At 35.9% G+C, this 18,403-nt stretch overlaps 1 protein-coding gene across 1 annotated transcript in view; it reads left to right on the forward strand.

Annotated features, from left to right (window-relative positions):
• The window catches only part of PARD3 (par-3 family cell polarity regulator), a 548,282-nt gene that overhangs the window by 276,736 nt on the left and 253,143 nt on the right, over positions 1-18,403 (forward strand). The window contains 4 exon segments of the mRNA XM_077771780.1: positions 521-900; positions 6,643-6,782; positions 9,790-9,918; positions 12,223-12,261. Coding sequence (XP_077627906.1) covers positions 521-900; positions 6,643-6,782; positions 9,790-9,918; positions 12,223-12,261 — 688 coding nt within the window.

Below are 18,403 nucleotides of genomic sequence, written 5' to 3' on the forward strand. Positions count from 1 at the left end.
ATCACTGAGGCCACATGGGTGTTCTTGGGATCTTTGCATCCACAGACTTGAATTAATTTTGCCCATAATGGATAGTTGCTCTCTATCATTTTCTAAGTATATTTGTAAGTATATTCATTTCTTCAAAAACTCAAGTTGTCCCCTATAATTTAATTTTTAAATGTATTGGATAATGTCAAAGTACATTGCATTTAATTTCTATTCCTATGGTATTATAATACCTCTGTTGTGCTTAAAACTATTATTTAATGAGTTGTGATTGAGAATGTAGTGCTTTATCCGTAGTTATAGAAAATTGTGTCATTTTTAGTCAGAGAGTGAGAAAATTTGTATTTGAAGATACATTTATTCTATCAGAGCTTGCAAACTTGATTGATAAATGGGATATTAGAATTTTGTTTTTCAGCTTCAACGAAGTCTGTCAGTTCTTGTTGCTTAATTAGTGTACTTAACTAAGCTCATAATATCTCTTAGTCTGCCAGTCTTAATTTGCTAATTTTCCATTCTTTCTCGAATCCAGAGCACAACATATGTTTCGCCAAGCCATGCGTACCCCGATCATTTGGTTCCATGTGGTCCCCGCAGCAAATAAAGAGCAGTATGAACAACTATCCCAAAGTGAGAAGAACAATTACTATTCAAGCCGCTTCAGTCCAGACAGCCAGTATATTGAGAACAGGAGTGTGAACAGTGCTGGACTTCAGGCACTGCAGAGAACGCCCCGAATGAACCACCCACCTGAGCAGATAGACTCTCACCCCAGACTACTACCTCAGAGCACACACCCCTCCGGAAAACCACCCTCAGCTCCAGCAACACAAAATATATTTAGTACAAATGTAAGCAGTGGTTATAACACCAAAAAGATAGGCAAGCGGCTTAATATCCAGCTGAAGAAAGGTATGAGCCACCTTGTTTTGTTTTATGGAATTTAATTTAAAAATCAACCCATCATTATATGAAAGAACTGATATAACGACTTAAAAAAGTATTTAGAATTGTATTTCTTATGCTTTTCAGATTTGTTTTGCTATTTCAGAATTCACATATAAAGTTCAGAGAATAAGATTTTTAAAAATAAACTTATATGAAGAAAGTACTAGTAAATTTTTGATAATAGAGGAAATTGGTTTCAGGATAGTACTATTAAACCCAAAACAATCATGAGGAATTGACTGTTTTGATCACCCCACTTGATATTCAGATACAGCTCTCAAAGAAGGCTTTAGAGCACTTACATTTCAACCCCATCATTTTGTTAAGGGCAAGTGATTAATTGGTTTGAAGCTGGTAGTGGTTTGTGGTAGAAGGGAATTCCATTGGTTCCTTGTCTCTTACTTTTCCAGAATATTATACTACTTCCGTTTCCTAGGATGACAAGGGAAATTTTAATGGGCCTTGCCAACTCTTTATTACCTACATCTTATATCTATATATTTATTTAACTGTCCCTTCCATAGACCATACATCCTTGTATACAGGAAGCATACTTTTCCCTTTTTTCTTCTCAAACACTCAGAGCCCACTGCTAGGCTTGATTTTCTGATTTCCAAACGCTGTCCACTTGGGGCACTGAGGTACACTTTTGCTGTTAATCATCCATTTTAGCTGGGCACTTTGATATATTTTTAAATCATGTCTTTCAAAAGGGTGTCAAAGAGAATATTTCTCTTTTCGTGAGCTCATCCAACTCCTACAGTCAGGTGGAAATGAATCCAAGAGAGATTGAGTGATTTCCTTAAGTCACATGGCTTTTGGCAGCAGATCTTACTCGAACATTTTCCATATCCTGACATTTAGACCATTCTTCTTTCCATTTGGAGTAGGGTTTACAAGGTTGTAAACTCTGAGATTCCTATTTCCTTTCTAATCATATTCTTTCATTGAACTTTATGTGAACCACAAACTCCTTATTTCTGGTTACTGACTTTTAAGCTCTAGATACCTGGTTGACATGATCAGGAACTGACAGCTCTACTCCACTTTGAAACCTTACAAATGCAGAGTTATATCAGCATAACCCCCAGTTAGCTTTGTTAATTCCTGAATGAGATAAATATCAGCTCCTGTCTTCCTTTTTCGCTACTCAAATGACAGGCCCTGTTTTTTAAGCAAAAACAGGTTAAGAAACACAAATGGAATTGTACAAAAGATTGAAATTCTGCTTGGGATCTCGCAACAAAGGGAAAATATTTTACTTGGCCATTGTTGTAAAGATATCTAAATACCATTGCCCTTCTACACTGACAGGCGTATTCGTTTAGTTAATTACGGTTTTTCACACAATTGTATTTTATAACTCATGAAACAATATGAACTTTTAGATGAAGTGAAATTTTATTTGCCACTAAAAGAAGCATTCCTTTGAACACAAAAATTAACAGTTTTATTTTAATAACATTTAAAAAGATATGATTACATCGACGCAGCTAATGGAGAAAGACAGCACTCAATCATTAAGATTAGAAAAATGGAAACAATGGTTTTCTTTGAAATGTTTTTCTGACTTTGAGTATTCTAAATGATATAGAACCTCATAGATCTGTCTTGATTTTAATTTACTGTGAGAATGTATGACAAAAGGCAGAAACCAACTGTGTGTTCTGTCAATACTTAGAAGTATTTTATTTGAAAAATGCATTGTTTATGATAAATGGGAGTGAAGAAAGTGGATTCTCTTTGATTAGTGCTGAATAAACATATTTTAATAATAATGATTGTATGAGAATTGAACAAGCTTTCATTGTAGCCAACCACTAAGATTTTTACCAATTATGATTGTTACATTTAACATTTTTAATGAAGTACATCAAAAACATAGAGTGTGTCAGTGTTAAACTTCAAACTCAGTTCAAGGTGAACTGACATGCTTTGAATGACAGTTCTTCATAAACTGAGACCAATTCTAAGTACTAAAATGATAGGCCTTCTATGGGGCACCTGGGTGGCTCAGTTGGTTAAGCGTCCAACTTCGGCTCAGGTCATGATCTCACGGTTCGTGGGTTAGAGCCCTGCATCAGGCTCAGAGCCTGGAGCCTGCTTCAGATTCTGTGTCTCCCTCTCTCTCTCTGTCTCTCTGACCCTCCCCTGCTCACACTGTCTCTCTCTCTCAGGAATAAATAAAACATTTAATTTTTTTTTTTAAAGACAGGCCTTCATTATAATGATTTTTTGGCATAATTTAGGAGCCCTGTCATATAACATGACAAAATAGGATAGCTCTTATGTACTTGCTTCCATAATTATGATTTCTTAATATTTATTGCCATTTTGCCATTCTCAAGTACCCTGCTCTTTTGTAGAAATTAGCTTTTTAATAAAGTCAGAGGAGAAGGTCAGTAATCTGTTTCAGTCAGTGCAAAATGTTTTGTTGGCTTTGCTAAATGAAAATTGATATCTATTTATCTTTCTTTTAAAGGTCATTGCCTGAACTTTTAGCTTACAGATTTAGGGGTTATTGCTGATATTTTAATAGTATTGAGGTTCATATAACAGTCTTTGTAGTTCATACAAATTAATATTGTAAAAGGAGAATAATTTAGAATTCTTTCTTAATAAATGTTATTGCAAGTCATTAGAGTTTCATGAAAGCCAGAGACATATGGAAACGTCCCAGCAGAATAATTAGGAAAATTTCATATAGACAGGATGCCATTCAAGTCTTCAGCACCTACGACTCAAGAAATTAACAGTCCAGGCACATTAAAGTGACTTCAGACTTGACGTAAATGAATATTTTGTTTGAACTTGAAAACATATATGGTAGGTTTTGTTACAGATAGAACAATAGAGTAGTTTTTTTTTGTTTGTTTGTTTTATTTCAGCTCTATGTTTCTTCTTTAAGCCACATTTTCATTTATAGTTACTTATATTATTTACTTACAAATTTATACTCTTGCTTATAGTTTCATGTTGAGTGTCACACCAAGTTAGTGTATTTTGTAGATTATTCACCTTTATGTATTTCTTTCCACACCAGAGGTATTTCTCCTAGTATCGTTTTGACTGAAATGGATCCCAGTATCCTTAAAAGTAACTTTTTATTTATTTTTTAATGTTTTAATATCTTTTGCCCTTTTATTTTGAGAGAGAGAATGTGAGGAAGCGAGCGCAAGCAGGTAGGGACAGGGGGAAAGAGACGATTCCAGGCTCCACACTGTCAGGGCAGCGACCAACATGGGGTTCTATTTCACAAATCATGAGATCATGACTTGAGCCAAAATCAAGAGTTAGTTGGGCTCTTAACTGACTGAGCCACCCAGGTGCCCCCAGAGTAACTTTTTAAAAAGCTCTAGTTTTGGTGCTGGGATGGCTCAGTTGGTTAAGCATCTGACTTTGGCTTAGGTCATGATCTCACCATTCCTTGGTTCGAGCCCTGCATTAGGCTCTGTGCTGACAGCTTGGAGCCTGGAGCCTGCTTGGGATTCTGTGTCTCCCTCTGTCTGCCCCTCCGCTGCTTGTGCTCTGTCTGTCTCTCAAACAACAACAAAAAAAGAATAAACATAAAGCATAAAATTGTTGTATTGTATACCTGAAATTAATGAAATGTTACATGTCAAGTATATCCCAGTTTTTTAAAAAAAATGTTAATAGTAGACTGTCGGGTGGATATTTGAGTATTAGAAAAGAAGAAAAGAGGCACCTGGGTGGCTCAGTCAGTTAAGTGCCTGACTTCAGCTTAGGTCATGATCTCACCATTGGTGAGTTTGAGCCCCACTTTGGGCTCTGTGCTGACACCTCAGAGCCTGGAGCCTGCTTTGAATTCTGTGTCTCTCTCCCTCTGTGCCCTTCCCCAACTCGCTTGCTTGCTCTCTCTCAAAAAAAAAAAAAAAAAATAAGCATTAATAAAACATTTTAAAAGCTCTGGCAGAAATTAATTATTATTAGAAGTGTTATAAAAATTGTGTGATGCATTAGAAATTTGTTGTGGTCTTTACATTTTTTTCTTGGCTCATTTTGGCTTGTTGCCTGTTGTTTCTAGTAACATACAACCCTTTGTGTGCACTGCATTGCACTTGTGAATGCCTATCAAGAAAGCTCCTGAAAAGCCTAGAATTGACATGATACAGAATGTCACAGTATTTTGTAAAGGCCTTATTACTTTAAGTACTTTTGAACATAATATGATAATTCTTAGACTTGCTAGCTATGATCAGAGATGGGATCTTCAATGGATAAATTGACTTTGTATTTTATTTAAAAAATTTTGTTGAAGTGTGGAGGTCCCTCAAAAAATTAACAATAGAACTCCCCTGTGACCCAGCAATAGCACTGCTAGGAATTTACCCAAGGGATACAGGAGTGCTGATGCCTAGGGGCACATGTACCCCAATGTTCATAGCAGCACTCTCAACAATAGCCAAAAATGGAAAGAGCCTAAGTGTCCATCAACAGACGAATGGATCAAGAAGATGTGGTTTATCTATACCATGGAATACTACATGGCAAAGAATGAAATCTGGCCATGTGTAGCAACATGGATGGACCTTGAGGGTGTTATGCTGAGCGAAATACGTCAGGCAGAGAAGGACAAATATCATATGTTTGCACATGTAGGAGAATTAGGAGGAGCTTAATGGAGCACCGTGGGGGAGAAGAAGGGGAAATAGTGGGGGAGAGGGAGAGAGGCAAACCATGAGAGACTCTTGAATGCTGAGAACAAACTGAGGGCTGATGGGGGAGGGGGAGAGGGGAAGGGAGGTGATGGGCATGGAGGAGGGCACTTGTGGGGATGAGCACTGGGTGTTATATGGAAACCAACTTGACAATAAACTATTTGTAAAAAAAATTTTTTTTGTTGATTAATTGATTGAAACTATACATGGTAAGATATAGGTGAACTGAACTAGACAAATATAATATGGTTCATCCTGTCAGTAAATTACAACAATTTACAACAAATTACAGTTTGGGGAAATTCTGTTTTCTGTATTCAGAAAAATTTCTCTTTTCACAATTTCCTTTCCAACTTCCTGATCATTTTCTCTTTCCTTGCTTCATCTCCTACCCTTTAAATCTGGATAACATTATTGCACAATAATAATTGATTTTTGAGGTACTATGGATTTTTTCAGAAAAATTTTTCCACATGGAGAATTAAATTTATTTCACACAAAATAATTAGACCAATTTAAAATGGTTAGCAATGGTATTTATATATTACCTTTCATCTATCTTGCACTAGATTCCCATTTCTTCTTAATAAAGAATTTTGAAGTATAAACCATTTAAACTTTCCATAATTTAGTCTATTTTGAAAAAGCTATTAAAACCTTTATGGTAGGGGCACATGGGTGGCTTAGTCGCTTAAGTGTCTGACTTTGACTCAGGTCACGATCTCATAGTTCATGAGCTCAAGCCCCATAGCTATCTGCTGACAGCTCAGAGCCTGGAGCCTGCTGCGGATTCTGGGTCTCCCTCTCTCTCTTCCCCTCCTCCGCTTGCACTCTGTCTCTCACTGACTTTAAAAAATGAATAAACATTAAATAAAATCTTCACAATATTAACAGCAGTGCAGGCCACTGTGAAAGCGACAAAATGTCAAGTTGAGGGAAAGAATAACAAATCATTTATGTTCCATAAACCTGTAAAATTCAAGGTATCTCATTTTATTTACTTTTGTTGTTGTTGTTATATGTTTAGGTACAGAAGGTTTGGGATTCAGCATCACTTCCAGAGATGTAACAATAGGTGGCTCAGCTCCAATTTATGTGAAAAACATCCTTCCCCGAGGGGCTGCCATTCAGGACGGCAGACTCAAGGCAGGAGATAGACTTATAGAGGTGAGTGACTTCTCTCAGTCAAAAGTGCCATAATCTTTATAAAGTTCCATTTTTAAGGGTCAGTTCTTTTTTCATATTTTCATAAATATGAAAATAAATTATATATTTTAGCAGAAGTATGCATCATAAAAGTGTATTTCTGTTTTACTTCTACTTTTTTCTATGTTATTTTAGGAGAAATATCTTTTCATTGAGTTTGCTCATAAATTTTTAGTCACTCAGACATTTGGTTTATGAGATAACATTTGTCATTATGTAAGTACAGTGCCTGTTAGGTTATATTTCTAGATGACTTTAAATTTATGTCTGGTAATATAGAAATGATATCTACTTTGTAATCAGAACAGAGACAAATGAAATAAATGAAAACAGTGTGTCTTGATGAGAGGAAATTTTGAAATGGCAGCATGGAGAATGAATTGAGACATAAAAATCAAATGTCAGAAAGAAAAGAAATCATTTTTCAGAATTTCATTTCTGTATCTCATGAGTTTTGGTTCATCGGTTTGACACCATCTTAGACATAAATAAACATACATAGAAATTTCTGTGTGTGTGATCACTGTGTATATCAAATAAAAGGAAGAAAGATTGAGAAAAATCTTACTAGTCATTTTTCTTACTGTTTTCTTCGGAAAACATAGTCTATATTCATATTGTGTTTCCTAATTATTAACTAGTATTCAAACACTGATATTAAAAGGACATTTTTGGGGGGGGCGCCTGGGTGTCTCAGTGGGTTAAGTGTCCAACTTTGGATCAGGTCATGATCTCACAGTTTGTGGGTTCGAGCCCCATGTCAGGCCCTGTGCTGCCAGCTCAGAGCCTGGAGCCTGTTTCAGATTCTATATCTCCCTCTCTCTCTGATCCTCCCCTGTTCATGCTGTCTCTTTCTCTCAGAAATAAATAAAACATAAAAAAAATAAGAAAAAAAGGACATTTTTTAAATCAATGAGAACACTTTTATTTTCTACATAAAATACAGGTAATGGTCCAAAAATACACATTCTCTAAGATTCAACTTGTGAAAATGGATTCTAGTGAAGCCTAATGAAAGGTAGTACCCGTGCCAGGCCACCAAATACTGCAAATTCTTTTCCACAGGTAAATTTATAAATACCCACACAGCTTGCTGAAAGTCCACTCTGAACAGGGCTGTTCATATACTGGATCCTTTCATCCTCATTTTGGGAAATCACTGTTCTTGAGACATGTTCAAATAATTCTTTTATTTCTACAGCTGTCCTTTCAAAGGACATTTTTATGGCATTACCCTTTCTTCTTTACTTGTAGATGCGTACGTAGTTTTGAATTCTCCAGACTGAGGTTTCTCGAAAAGTAATGGAGCAAAAGATTCGCCTTCAGATTCTTCCATGTCCACATTTTAGGCCTCGATTTCTTAAATCTTACTCCTTTCCTGGTCACATTGTTTGTGTGACACTATTTTTTAAAGGGGCTTTGATACAGTCTAAATAAAAGGAAAAGTCTGAGTATAAATTTTATTTAGAGTGTTGTTTCTAGAGGGGCCACTTGTCCTTGGGGCATTAATTGAGTAGTATTTGTCCAAATTTGCATTTGTAGCTCTTTTTTATTAAGTAGTAGGAAACTTAGATGGGACTTCAATCTAGTCATCTTTGCCTGAGTCCCCAAAATGTGTGTTCTGCACCAGCCCCACCTCCTTCCTTCACTCCTTTGTTCCTTCGTTTCTGTTAACTTCCCTCCCTCCCTCCCTCCCTTCCTTCCTCCCTCCCTCCCTCNTCCTTCCTTCCTTCCTTCCTTCCTTCCTTCTGTCTTTCTTTCCTCACATAATTGCTTTACTCTCAACACATCACAAAGGCTGTATTTCTATTTTTGAACATTGGGAAGAGCCTCCAACCTGTGTTTCTCGAGAGTTTGGCTTTATTGTCTGTAGCTGTCAGCTTTCTTGGAAACTACATTTTCACACATATTAAGCCTAACTTTCCGTGATCTGTAGTTGTACCTACACAATATCAACAATCTTTTGAGCAGTTTTTCTGAGTACCTGGAAATTTGAAAGCATACCTTAAAAAAAGTATCAAATCAGTAATTTGTTTTTATTACCTGGGATTTTTTCCTTTCTTTAAAACTGTTCTTGTATATTTCATGCAGTTGCTTACTAGAATACATTGAGTGGTAGAAGATTGTTTTTAGTGGAGAGGGAAAGGTTCCAAAACATTTTAACTACAGGGATATTTTAATATTACAATTTAAATAATACACTCTATTGCCTTGGACAGAATTTTATCTTTGACGAAAGTGAATACTATTGAATAGTTTTTAAAAGAAATTTTCACTTTTATTTCTTTTAAATATATAGTGCTTTATGATAATGTTATTATACTTAATCAAAATGATGAGATTCCTCAGGAATTGGCTATTTTAAATCTCTTTGTTTTGGTAGAATTTTCCTAAACCATTGAAAATATTGAAGTGTTGCTACCTCAAACTATTGCTACCCCTTCAAAAACATTATTATTATTCTGCATTCTTCTTTAATGATTCCATTTTAGGGATGAAAAGTTATCTTCATAGTTTTCAGTATAATTTCACTGAAGTTATTCCAAAATATTTTCACTTTGTTTTTACCATCCCCTATAACAGCAGCGCCTTGTTATTTTGTTATAAGAAAGTCAGTGATACACAAGGCCATCAAGATATCTCAGTTCAAAGCCAGTAAGTTTTGTGTTAACATGATGATTTGGACATAGTATTTGTTTATTACTTGTTACTTGTTAATGCTCTGGTGGCTGTGGCTTTTGGTTTATTAAAGAGCATTAAAAGATTTACTGCTTTTTGTCTCACTTCTAGATACCTAGTCTGTGTTTCTTTATTAGCCACAACAGCCTGCTGGCTACTGGATCATGGCAGAATTTACCATGAAATGATTTGTGCTTCATCATAGACATGCTTGGTTCTAGGATGTGTGTCTTTTCTTCTGTCTTAAATTTGCACAGGATTGCAGCTGAAAAGTTTTTATTTGTTTTAGGTAAATGGAGTCGATTTAGCAGGAAAATCTCAAGAGGAAGTTGTTTCCCTATTGAGAAGCACCAAGATGGAAGGGACTGTGAGCCTTCTGGTCTTTCGCCAAGAAGATGCCTTCCACCCAAGGGAACTGGTGTGTAAATTTAGAGCAGATGAAAGATTTCTGATGAACATGAGCCAGGGATCTGGGCTAGGCACCTGATGGCCCATGTTTACTGAGACATTTTCCAAGTAGTGTATATATTTTATACATCTTTCAGCCTTAATATAAACATTCTTTTCCTATAGTCCCCTTAGTTTTGGAAATAGATATTCACAATTTTGAATGTAGGGGACTTTAAATATCAAATTACAGGGATATTGTCTAGGACAGCACATGTTTATTACTGAACGCTTTCAGATGGACTGATTGAATACAGAGACGTTGATTATTTCGTAACTGTCACTTCAAAGGCTGGTGTTGAACACTTGCCATCTTCTCCACTACATATGACAAATTTTCATATTTCAAATTTTCATAATGCATTTAGCTAAGCCAAGTAAAGCTTCTTGCTTACTGTCATATGAAAGGGGTGCCTTATTCAAAGTATAATTGTTGGAAGTAAGGAGTCCTGGGTGGCACTAAGTCCCACGGCCATCAATTACTAATATAGACCTGATTTGGAATGACAGAAAAACAAAAAGGCATTTGTTTGCTATTTACTTCATCTTTTATATGTGTATCAATATGTCTAAATACAAGAGGTATTTACATAGTATTGGTGTGAATGAAATATGTATACTAAATTGACATGGTTTGCATGTTTTTCTGCAAAAAGTGCCAGGTTTCATTTTTTGTGTAAAAACAACATAATTGGAGGAATCACTTTTATCTTTTGATGTGGTAAGAAAATTGGTTTTTTCCGGGACAAGTGGTATTTTAAATATTTCAAAACAGATTTGAGTTGGGCCATTTGAGAACATTTGACATCTCTTTCAGTTAGGTCTTCGCTTTCTGTAACAGTTAATCCATATATACTGGAGTGGCAAGGTTTTAGGGGGCCCAGTTCTCAAATTTGCCCTGAGCCTTAAGTCTCTTAGGCTAATATTTCAAGTATGGATGTGTCATGGTCATTAAAATTTTCTTTTTATCATAAGCCAGATATATTTCAGTGTAGGAATACCGCATCCCCTGGTTACCCAAATTTACTGTGATTTCATGGAATTTCAGATTGTGATAGGGCTGAAAACTGAATACTTGTGTTTTAGTGGCTTTTGAAAATTATAAAAATGTCTTTATTTCTATTTTAAAATGTTGAATGCATTATTTCTCAATTTAAATTCGGTTTTTCATTTTCCCCCCACTGTTATCCAATTTTGTGCTTAAAATGCCACCTGATCCTAAATCTGGAGATGTCTCTATTAAATTGTAAATGAGCACTTAAAAAAAAAATACTAGGCTGTAGATGTGACTTGATGAAGCTTTAATTCGTTGTCAGTGTATCTTAGGCTGGGTAATAGTTAGCATCATCAGATTGCCAAAGCTCAAACCCCACTCTTCAGCAGCCCTTCTCAGACTTAGTGCCAACAGGCAGCCAGCTTAAGGTTATTCAGGTTCTTCTTGTCCAATTTTGATCTTCCAGGCTTCTGTTTTCCCCTTCTGCTGCTTATTTTTTTTTCTCTTGGTTATTTAATTTATTGCTTGTGAGCTTTTCATTAAGGAGTGAGCCAGTAGGCCGTCAGTCTATTATTCATGTTGCAGCTGCTTTTTAAAATTTCAAAGAATAAAATTCTGAAAAACTTAAAGTGGGAGTTGCATTTAAAATGATCTTTGAATCCAGTTACAAAAACTCTTTTCCTCTGTTTGGAGTGTCTGTGTTTAAATTCTTTGTCTAAAACAAAATACTTTTATCAATATGTGCTTTTTAAAATAAACCAACTTTCTAAATATCTGTGTAATTAAAGCAACTCTATAATACATGAAAAACATCACATTTATAACCGGTGTAATATTTTAAGTATAATACTCGTGGTTCAGACTCTTATTATCTGGTCTAGCTATCCAGTTAACATATACCTTGTAACTTAGATGTAGTTGGGGAAATTAAAAAAACAAAATTAGAAACAGTGCCACGAATAGAGAGCCAGTCTGGTGAGATTTGCTTTCTTCCAAACAATAAATTCATGATACACCGTTAGCAAGCAAGTCAAAATTTACATCTAGAAAAATGGCTTCACACACACACACACACACACACACACACACACACACGGTAATACAATCACATCAGTGAAAGTTTGGAAGACATTAATACTGCAGCCATAATATAATCACCTGCTGTATATTTTGTGGATTTTGAGAACCAGCAAAATCTCCTTTATAGTCAAGCTTTGTGTCCCTGTGTGTTGAAGATGGCTTCGGTCAGTCTGTATTTATATTTTTCTTCAATTCTTCTAGAATGCAGAGCCAAGCCAGATGCAGATTCCAAAAGAAACGGTAAGAGCTTTGTCTTTTGCAGGATGCAGAGATGTTGAAAAGATAAATGGAACTAACTTCTGATTAATTAAATATGAAGTTACTTGTCCTCCCTCTTCCTGAGTCACGTAGAGACTGCATAGGTTCATAAAATTCCCAACTGGTCTCATCTTAAGGGGACTTATTGTTAATACCCTAGATGGATAATGTTTCATGATTTCTTCTGGGTAAACTGGGCTAGAACAGACAGAGACATTAGAATAGCTTGTTATTCACCTTCACAATAAGAGAGACCAAAAGTTGGTAAGTGTAGTAGTTTGACATACATAGAAAAGGCTTCATGAGTTGTGACATGTTATATTTTTCGTGGCTACAAAGTAAAACAAATAAAAAAGAAGACTTGATTCAGGCACAGAAACAATAGGGAGGCCTGAAAGCACAATAAAAGTGTATCATAAACAGGAAAAACAAAGTGATATATCAGTAATTAGGCTAAACATAGTAGTTGTCATATTAACTTATAGTTATAAGTATTTTATTTATTATAAGTTATTGTGACATATTATAACAGGTAATTTCTCTTAATAAAAGTAACCACTTACAGCTTAGATTAAAATGCAAACCTAGTTGTATCCTGTTAAAGAGACAAATCTTAATACAATCTAGAAATAAAGGAGTAAGTTAAGTTCTAGCAGGCAATGCTAATGTAATGAAAGTAAGCATTGCCATATCAGCATATCAGTCTCTGAAAGTATGGTTTTAGTGTGGATGCACAGAGTGGGGTAAAAAGAGAGGATGTTTTATATTGACACATAACATCCAGTTGAAATTATAACAATCACAATCTTTTATACATCAAACAGCATGGCATAAAAACGTGTTATTCCCAAATTCTTAGGAATAGAGAAAAAATTTAACAAAACTGTATCTCCAGTAGGTGATGCTCGTGTGCATTTTTCAAAAAATACTGTCATATTAGGCAGACAAAAAAAATATAAGAGTATGAAGAATTTGAGATTTGGCTTCTCTTTACATACTCATAAACAGACAAGTTTAAACCTAATAAACAAAATGTTATGTTAAAATATTCCATAGTTACAATCATGGGTGACAAGTCAGACCTTGGAGGAAAATCAGTAAACAACCTTGAAAATATTACACATTCAGAAGTATGAATGATAGAAAATTTATAGTCTTATTTTTTATTCATAAAATCAGTTGGTCAGTGATAACTAATCAAAATCACATTGTTATCTGTGTATGTATATGGCAGGAATAGGTGGAAAGGGTATGGACAGATTCATTTTAAAGAATTTCAACTGGGCACAAGTGTGATTCATACTATTTCACAGGCAACAATGATGGCAAAATGTACTTTAGAGCTAAAATTCTTAAGATAGCATGATATGGTTATAGAAATAGACAAAGAGAACATTTGAACACATTAACGAGAAACAAGATAGAAACAGACCTGATGAATATGTGCATGTAATGTTTAAAGTGGCATTTCAAAAACAGTTGTAGATTATGGTTTATTTCATGTTTAAAATAATTGGCCATTCACTTAAAAAAGCTAGATTGCTTTTTCTCACCATGCACCAAAATAAATCCCAGTTGGTTATGAAATTAAACCTTACAAAGTACTAAAAGTCATAAAAAAATGTAAACAAGAATATAAATTAAAAATATGTGAAAAATCTGTTAACTTAGTGAATGCTTGTCCAAGCATGGCAAACGAAAATCTCATTAGACAAATAGGTGTGTGTGTGTGTGTGTGTGTGTGTGTGACTTTTGTATAGCAGTAACCATACCATGAAATAGTGAAAAGGTAAATGCCAAATAGGGCAGGTATTATGCAGTGTGACTATTGGTGAATAACCACCTCTTTATTGTTAGAATCTTCTCATAGAGCTTTTAGCAAAACAGAATGATTTCAAACATAAAGTGCAGTTATCCTTTGAACGAAGGTGTGAACCATGTGAGTCCACATATGTGTGGATTTTTTTTTATAAATATGGTGCAGTACTGTAAATGTATTTTCTCTTCCTTATCATTTATTTTATAACATTTCCTTTTCTCTAGCTTACTTTATTGTAAGAATACAGTGTATAATACATGTAACATACAAAATAAGTGTTAATCAACCATTTCTGTTATCAGTAAGGCTTCTGGTCATCAGTAAGCTATTGGTAAATTTTTTGGGGAATCAAAAGTTATATGAGGACTTTGGTGTGTGTGTGTGTGTGTGTGTGTGTGTGTTGGGGGGTGGGGGCATGGTCATTGCCCGTAATCACCACCTGTTAAGGTCTAGGACAGTGTGAGACAGAAAATCAGAGTTATAAGCTGTAAAGATAGACATGTTCTCTGAAAACATTTAGGCAGTCCTGGTGAGGAAATTGATAATTAGCCTTATCCTTATCAATCACTGAAGGGAAGAAGTGGCATGGGCTTTAAATGGGATATTCCACTGAGAATTCCAAGGGCCATTTCAATCCACCTCTCCCACTTGCCTTGTGTGTTCAGGAGAAAATTTGCCCAGCAAATGACAATTCAATCACTTTAACAAAAGAAGTTATATGCATATGTATGTGTGTCTGATTTCTGATTACAATGGAAATTTTTTCTAATGAGAGTTTTCCAAGCTGAGTCAGAAATCCCAGTTTGTTTTTTTCTAAATATTTTCTTTTCAGTTTCTGGGTGTTTTGTTGTTGTTGTTTATTTGTTTTGTTTTTAATATGTCCTCTAACATCTGTGCCTATGTTTCTGCTCTTGCTGTGTATATAGTATAATTGCGTTCTGGGTTGTTAAAAATTTCATGTTACATTTCTAACTTAAAAAATTGACTTCCTGGGCCTCCACCTCTGTACCTTTTGAGGTCAAGTCATTAAGTTCACTCACATCTTGAAATTCTCTGATGTTATTTAAACTTTTATATAATTGTAAGCACCTTGAGAATAGATATGTTATAAAACTCAATTTGTTTGTTGGTTGATTATTACAATGACCCATAATTGATTTAGTCTGAGAAGTTGAAAATTTGTCATTAAGGTATTCAATGAGTACTAGACCTCTTGAAGTTATGAGATGTAAGTTTTCTGTACGTCTTATTAATATCATCTTAATTAATGAGAGTGGCAGATTGTAGCCAGGGTGCAAGGGTGCAAGAACAACCCAGATCTTGGCTCCCAAACAAACCAGGTTCAGCTTCTCACCGTTGACAAAATCCAGACACAGAGACCGCTGGAGGTGAAACAAGAAAGGAATTTATTTCAGTGAGACCAACACCAGGAAGACAGTGGACTACTATCTCAAAGACTGTCTCCAAAAAACTGCTAAAAAAACAAAAACAAAAAACTTCAGGAAAATGTGGAGCAAAGGTTGGTGGGTGAAAGTGTTGCTGGGTGAACTGGAGAGACTGCGGGCCCTGAGGCCTCAACCCAACCTGTCCCAAAGATGTCACCGAAGGCTCTTGGTCTCATTAGGAGAAAGAATTCCAGGGCAGAAACAACACAGCAGACAAGAGACATTAGCAGGAATGTTTATTAAAGTGATAGTATACTCTTGGGTGTCTGGGTGGCTCAGTTGGTTAAGCATCATACTTTTGGTTTTGGCTCAGGTCTTGATCTCCTGGTTTGTGAGTTTGAGCCCTGCATCGGGCTCTGTGCTGACAGTGCAGGGCCTGTTTAGGTTTCTTTACCTCTCCCTCTCTCTCTGTTCCTCCCCCACTTGTGATCTCTCTCTTTCTCTCTCTCAAAACTTGAAAAAAAAAAAAAAAACTAAAAAAAGCGAAAGCATCCTCTCAAGATGTGAGAGTGCCCTCACTCCTTGGGGGTGGGGATTTCTCAGAAGCAGGTTTTGAGCCTTTTTTTCCTTATTTGGTCAAGAGATTCTGGCCTACTTTGTCAGCCATCTTGTGCCTGTCTGGTTTGTTCCAGAGTCTTGTGGTTTTATTTTGGAGTATTGTCAGGACAGGCAACTGACTTTCTCAGTAGCTGGCACTGACTTCCTTTTTCTTGGCCTCCAAGCCTTCTGTTAGAACCTAACTAACTGTCTCTAACACATACAGGTGGGCAGTGAATGTCCGGTTGATCATTGTCTTGGGGTCAGTCACACTTGGGCCTTACTGGCTCAAGGGAGTCCTTATTGCTTCAGGGGCTAGCTTTGGTTCCCATGAGGACATGCTTTGCCCACGATGTCTTTTGCCTGAGTTAAGAGATAAGCTGAAAAATAAGAACTTAATCTATTATATCTAATCTATCTATCTATCTATCTGTCTATCTATCTATCTATAACAGATTGAACTCAAAATGGAAATAGTTGAAGTCCTCTTTGAAGATTAGAAACTCTGGTTTCAAGTTACCTGTTCAGTATTGAATTAACACCAAAATATTTAGCGGAGGCTCAATGTCACTTGCTGTATGTCCTGAACAAACTCCATTTGGCTTTATTTACTTGCTAGAAGGCACTCTCATGTGGATGTCCTGCTTGGGCAAGACAGTACTTGGGTGTACTAGTCACGGTTCTCCAGAGAAACCAAACTAATAGGGTATGTGTGTTTAGGAAGAGATTTCAGCATAACAGATTGTCTGGTTTGATTGTCAAGGCCATAAGTCCCAGTCTGCAGTGTTTTGGTCAGCAGGTCGTAGAACCTGGAGAGCCATTGGTGCAGATGAAGTCTGATGTCAGTCTCCTGGAGAATCTCCTCTTGCTAGGGAGGCCTGTCCCTCAGTTTTGGTTGACCTTTAACTCATTGAATGTGCCCCACCTACGTTGAGGAAGGCAGTGTGTTTTAGTCAATTTAAATATGAATCTTATTCAAAAACAACACCCTACAAGTTGACATATAAAATTAACATCGCAATGAGTTAGTGGATTTACCTGCTGGCTAGAAGGCCTTAACTTACCAAAGTGCCAGTTTCTTCATTGGCTTCAAATAGGACTAATGCAAACTTGCTTAGTGAGCCCCTCTGTGAAACCATAAACCTCTGAGAAGAAGACAGGGTGGATAAGCTCCTTGACATTGGACTTGCTGATTATTTTTTTTGATTTGACACCAAAAGCAAAGGGAACAAAAGCAAAAATAAATAATGGCAGTCACATGAAATTGAGAATCTTCTGCACAGCAAAGGAAATCAACAGAATGAAAGGACAACCTATAGAATGGGAGAACATGTTGGCAAATCATCTATCTGATAAGAGGTCAATATCCAATATACACGAAGAACTCATATAGCTCTTTGGCAAAAAAATAAACAGTCTGATTTAAAAATGGGAAGAGGAATAGAAGTTTTTCCAGAGAAGACCTACAAATGGCCAGGAGATCCATGAAAAAGTGTTGTATTTCTGTTTTGTTTGGCCTTTTAACTGAGCATCATTAGGCGTCAGGGAAATGCAAATCAAAACCACAAGAATAACCTCACAACTGTTATAGTGACTATCATCAAAATGACAAGTGTTGGGAGAACGTGGTAAAATGGGGATGTAAACTGGTGCAGCTACAATGGAAAAAAAGTGTTAAGGTTTCTCATAACATTAAAAATAGAAATACTATATGAGCTAGCAATCTTACTTTTGAGTATACATCCAAATAAATTGAAATCAGAATCTCAAAGAGATTTCTGCACTCCCTTATTCATTGTAACATTTTTACAGTAGCCAAGATGTGGAAACAATATGTGTTCATCAGTAGATTAATAGAAAAAGAACATGTAGCGTGCACACACACACACACATACACGCACACACACACTCACACTGGAGTGTTATTCAGCCACAAGAAAGAAAGACATCCTGCCATTTGCAACAGCACAGATGGACTTGAGGGCATTATGGTACATGAAAGAAGTCACAGAAACAAATATTGTATGATATCATTTATATGTGGAATCTGAAAAACTCAAACTCATAGAAACAGACTAGAATGATGTTTACGAGGGTCTGGGGGATGGCAGGAAAGAGGAGATGTTGGGTAAAGAGTATAAGGTTCCAGCTATAAGATGAAGATCCCCAGGGATCCAATGTACAGGATAATTATTGTAATAAATAGTATAATAATTATATACTTGAAAGTTGCAAAGAGAATAGACCTTAACTGTTCTTACCACAAAAAAGAATATATAAGTATGTGATGTAGTGGAGGTGTTAGCTAATCATTTTTCAATGT

This window comes from Crocuta crocuta, unplaced genomic scaffold, assembly GCF_008692635.1.
Source record: "Crocuta crocuta isolate KB4526 unplaced genomic scaffold, BGI_CrCroc_1.0 scaffold457, whole genome shotgun sequence".
Lineage (NCBI taxonomy): Eukaryota > Metazoa > Chordata > Mammalia > Carnivora > Hyaenidae > Crocuta > Crocuta crocuta.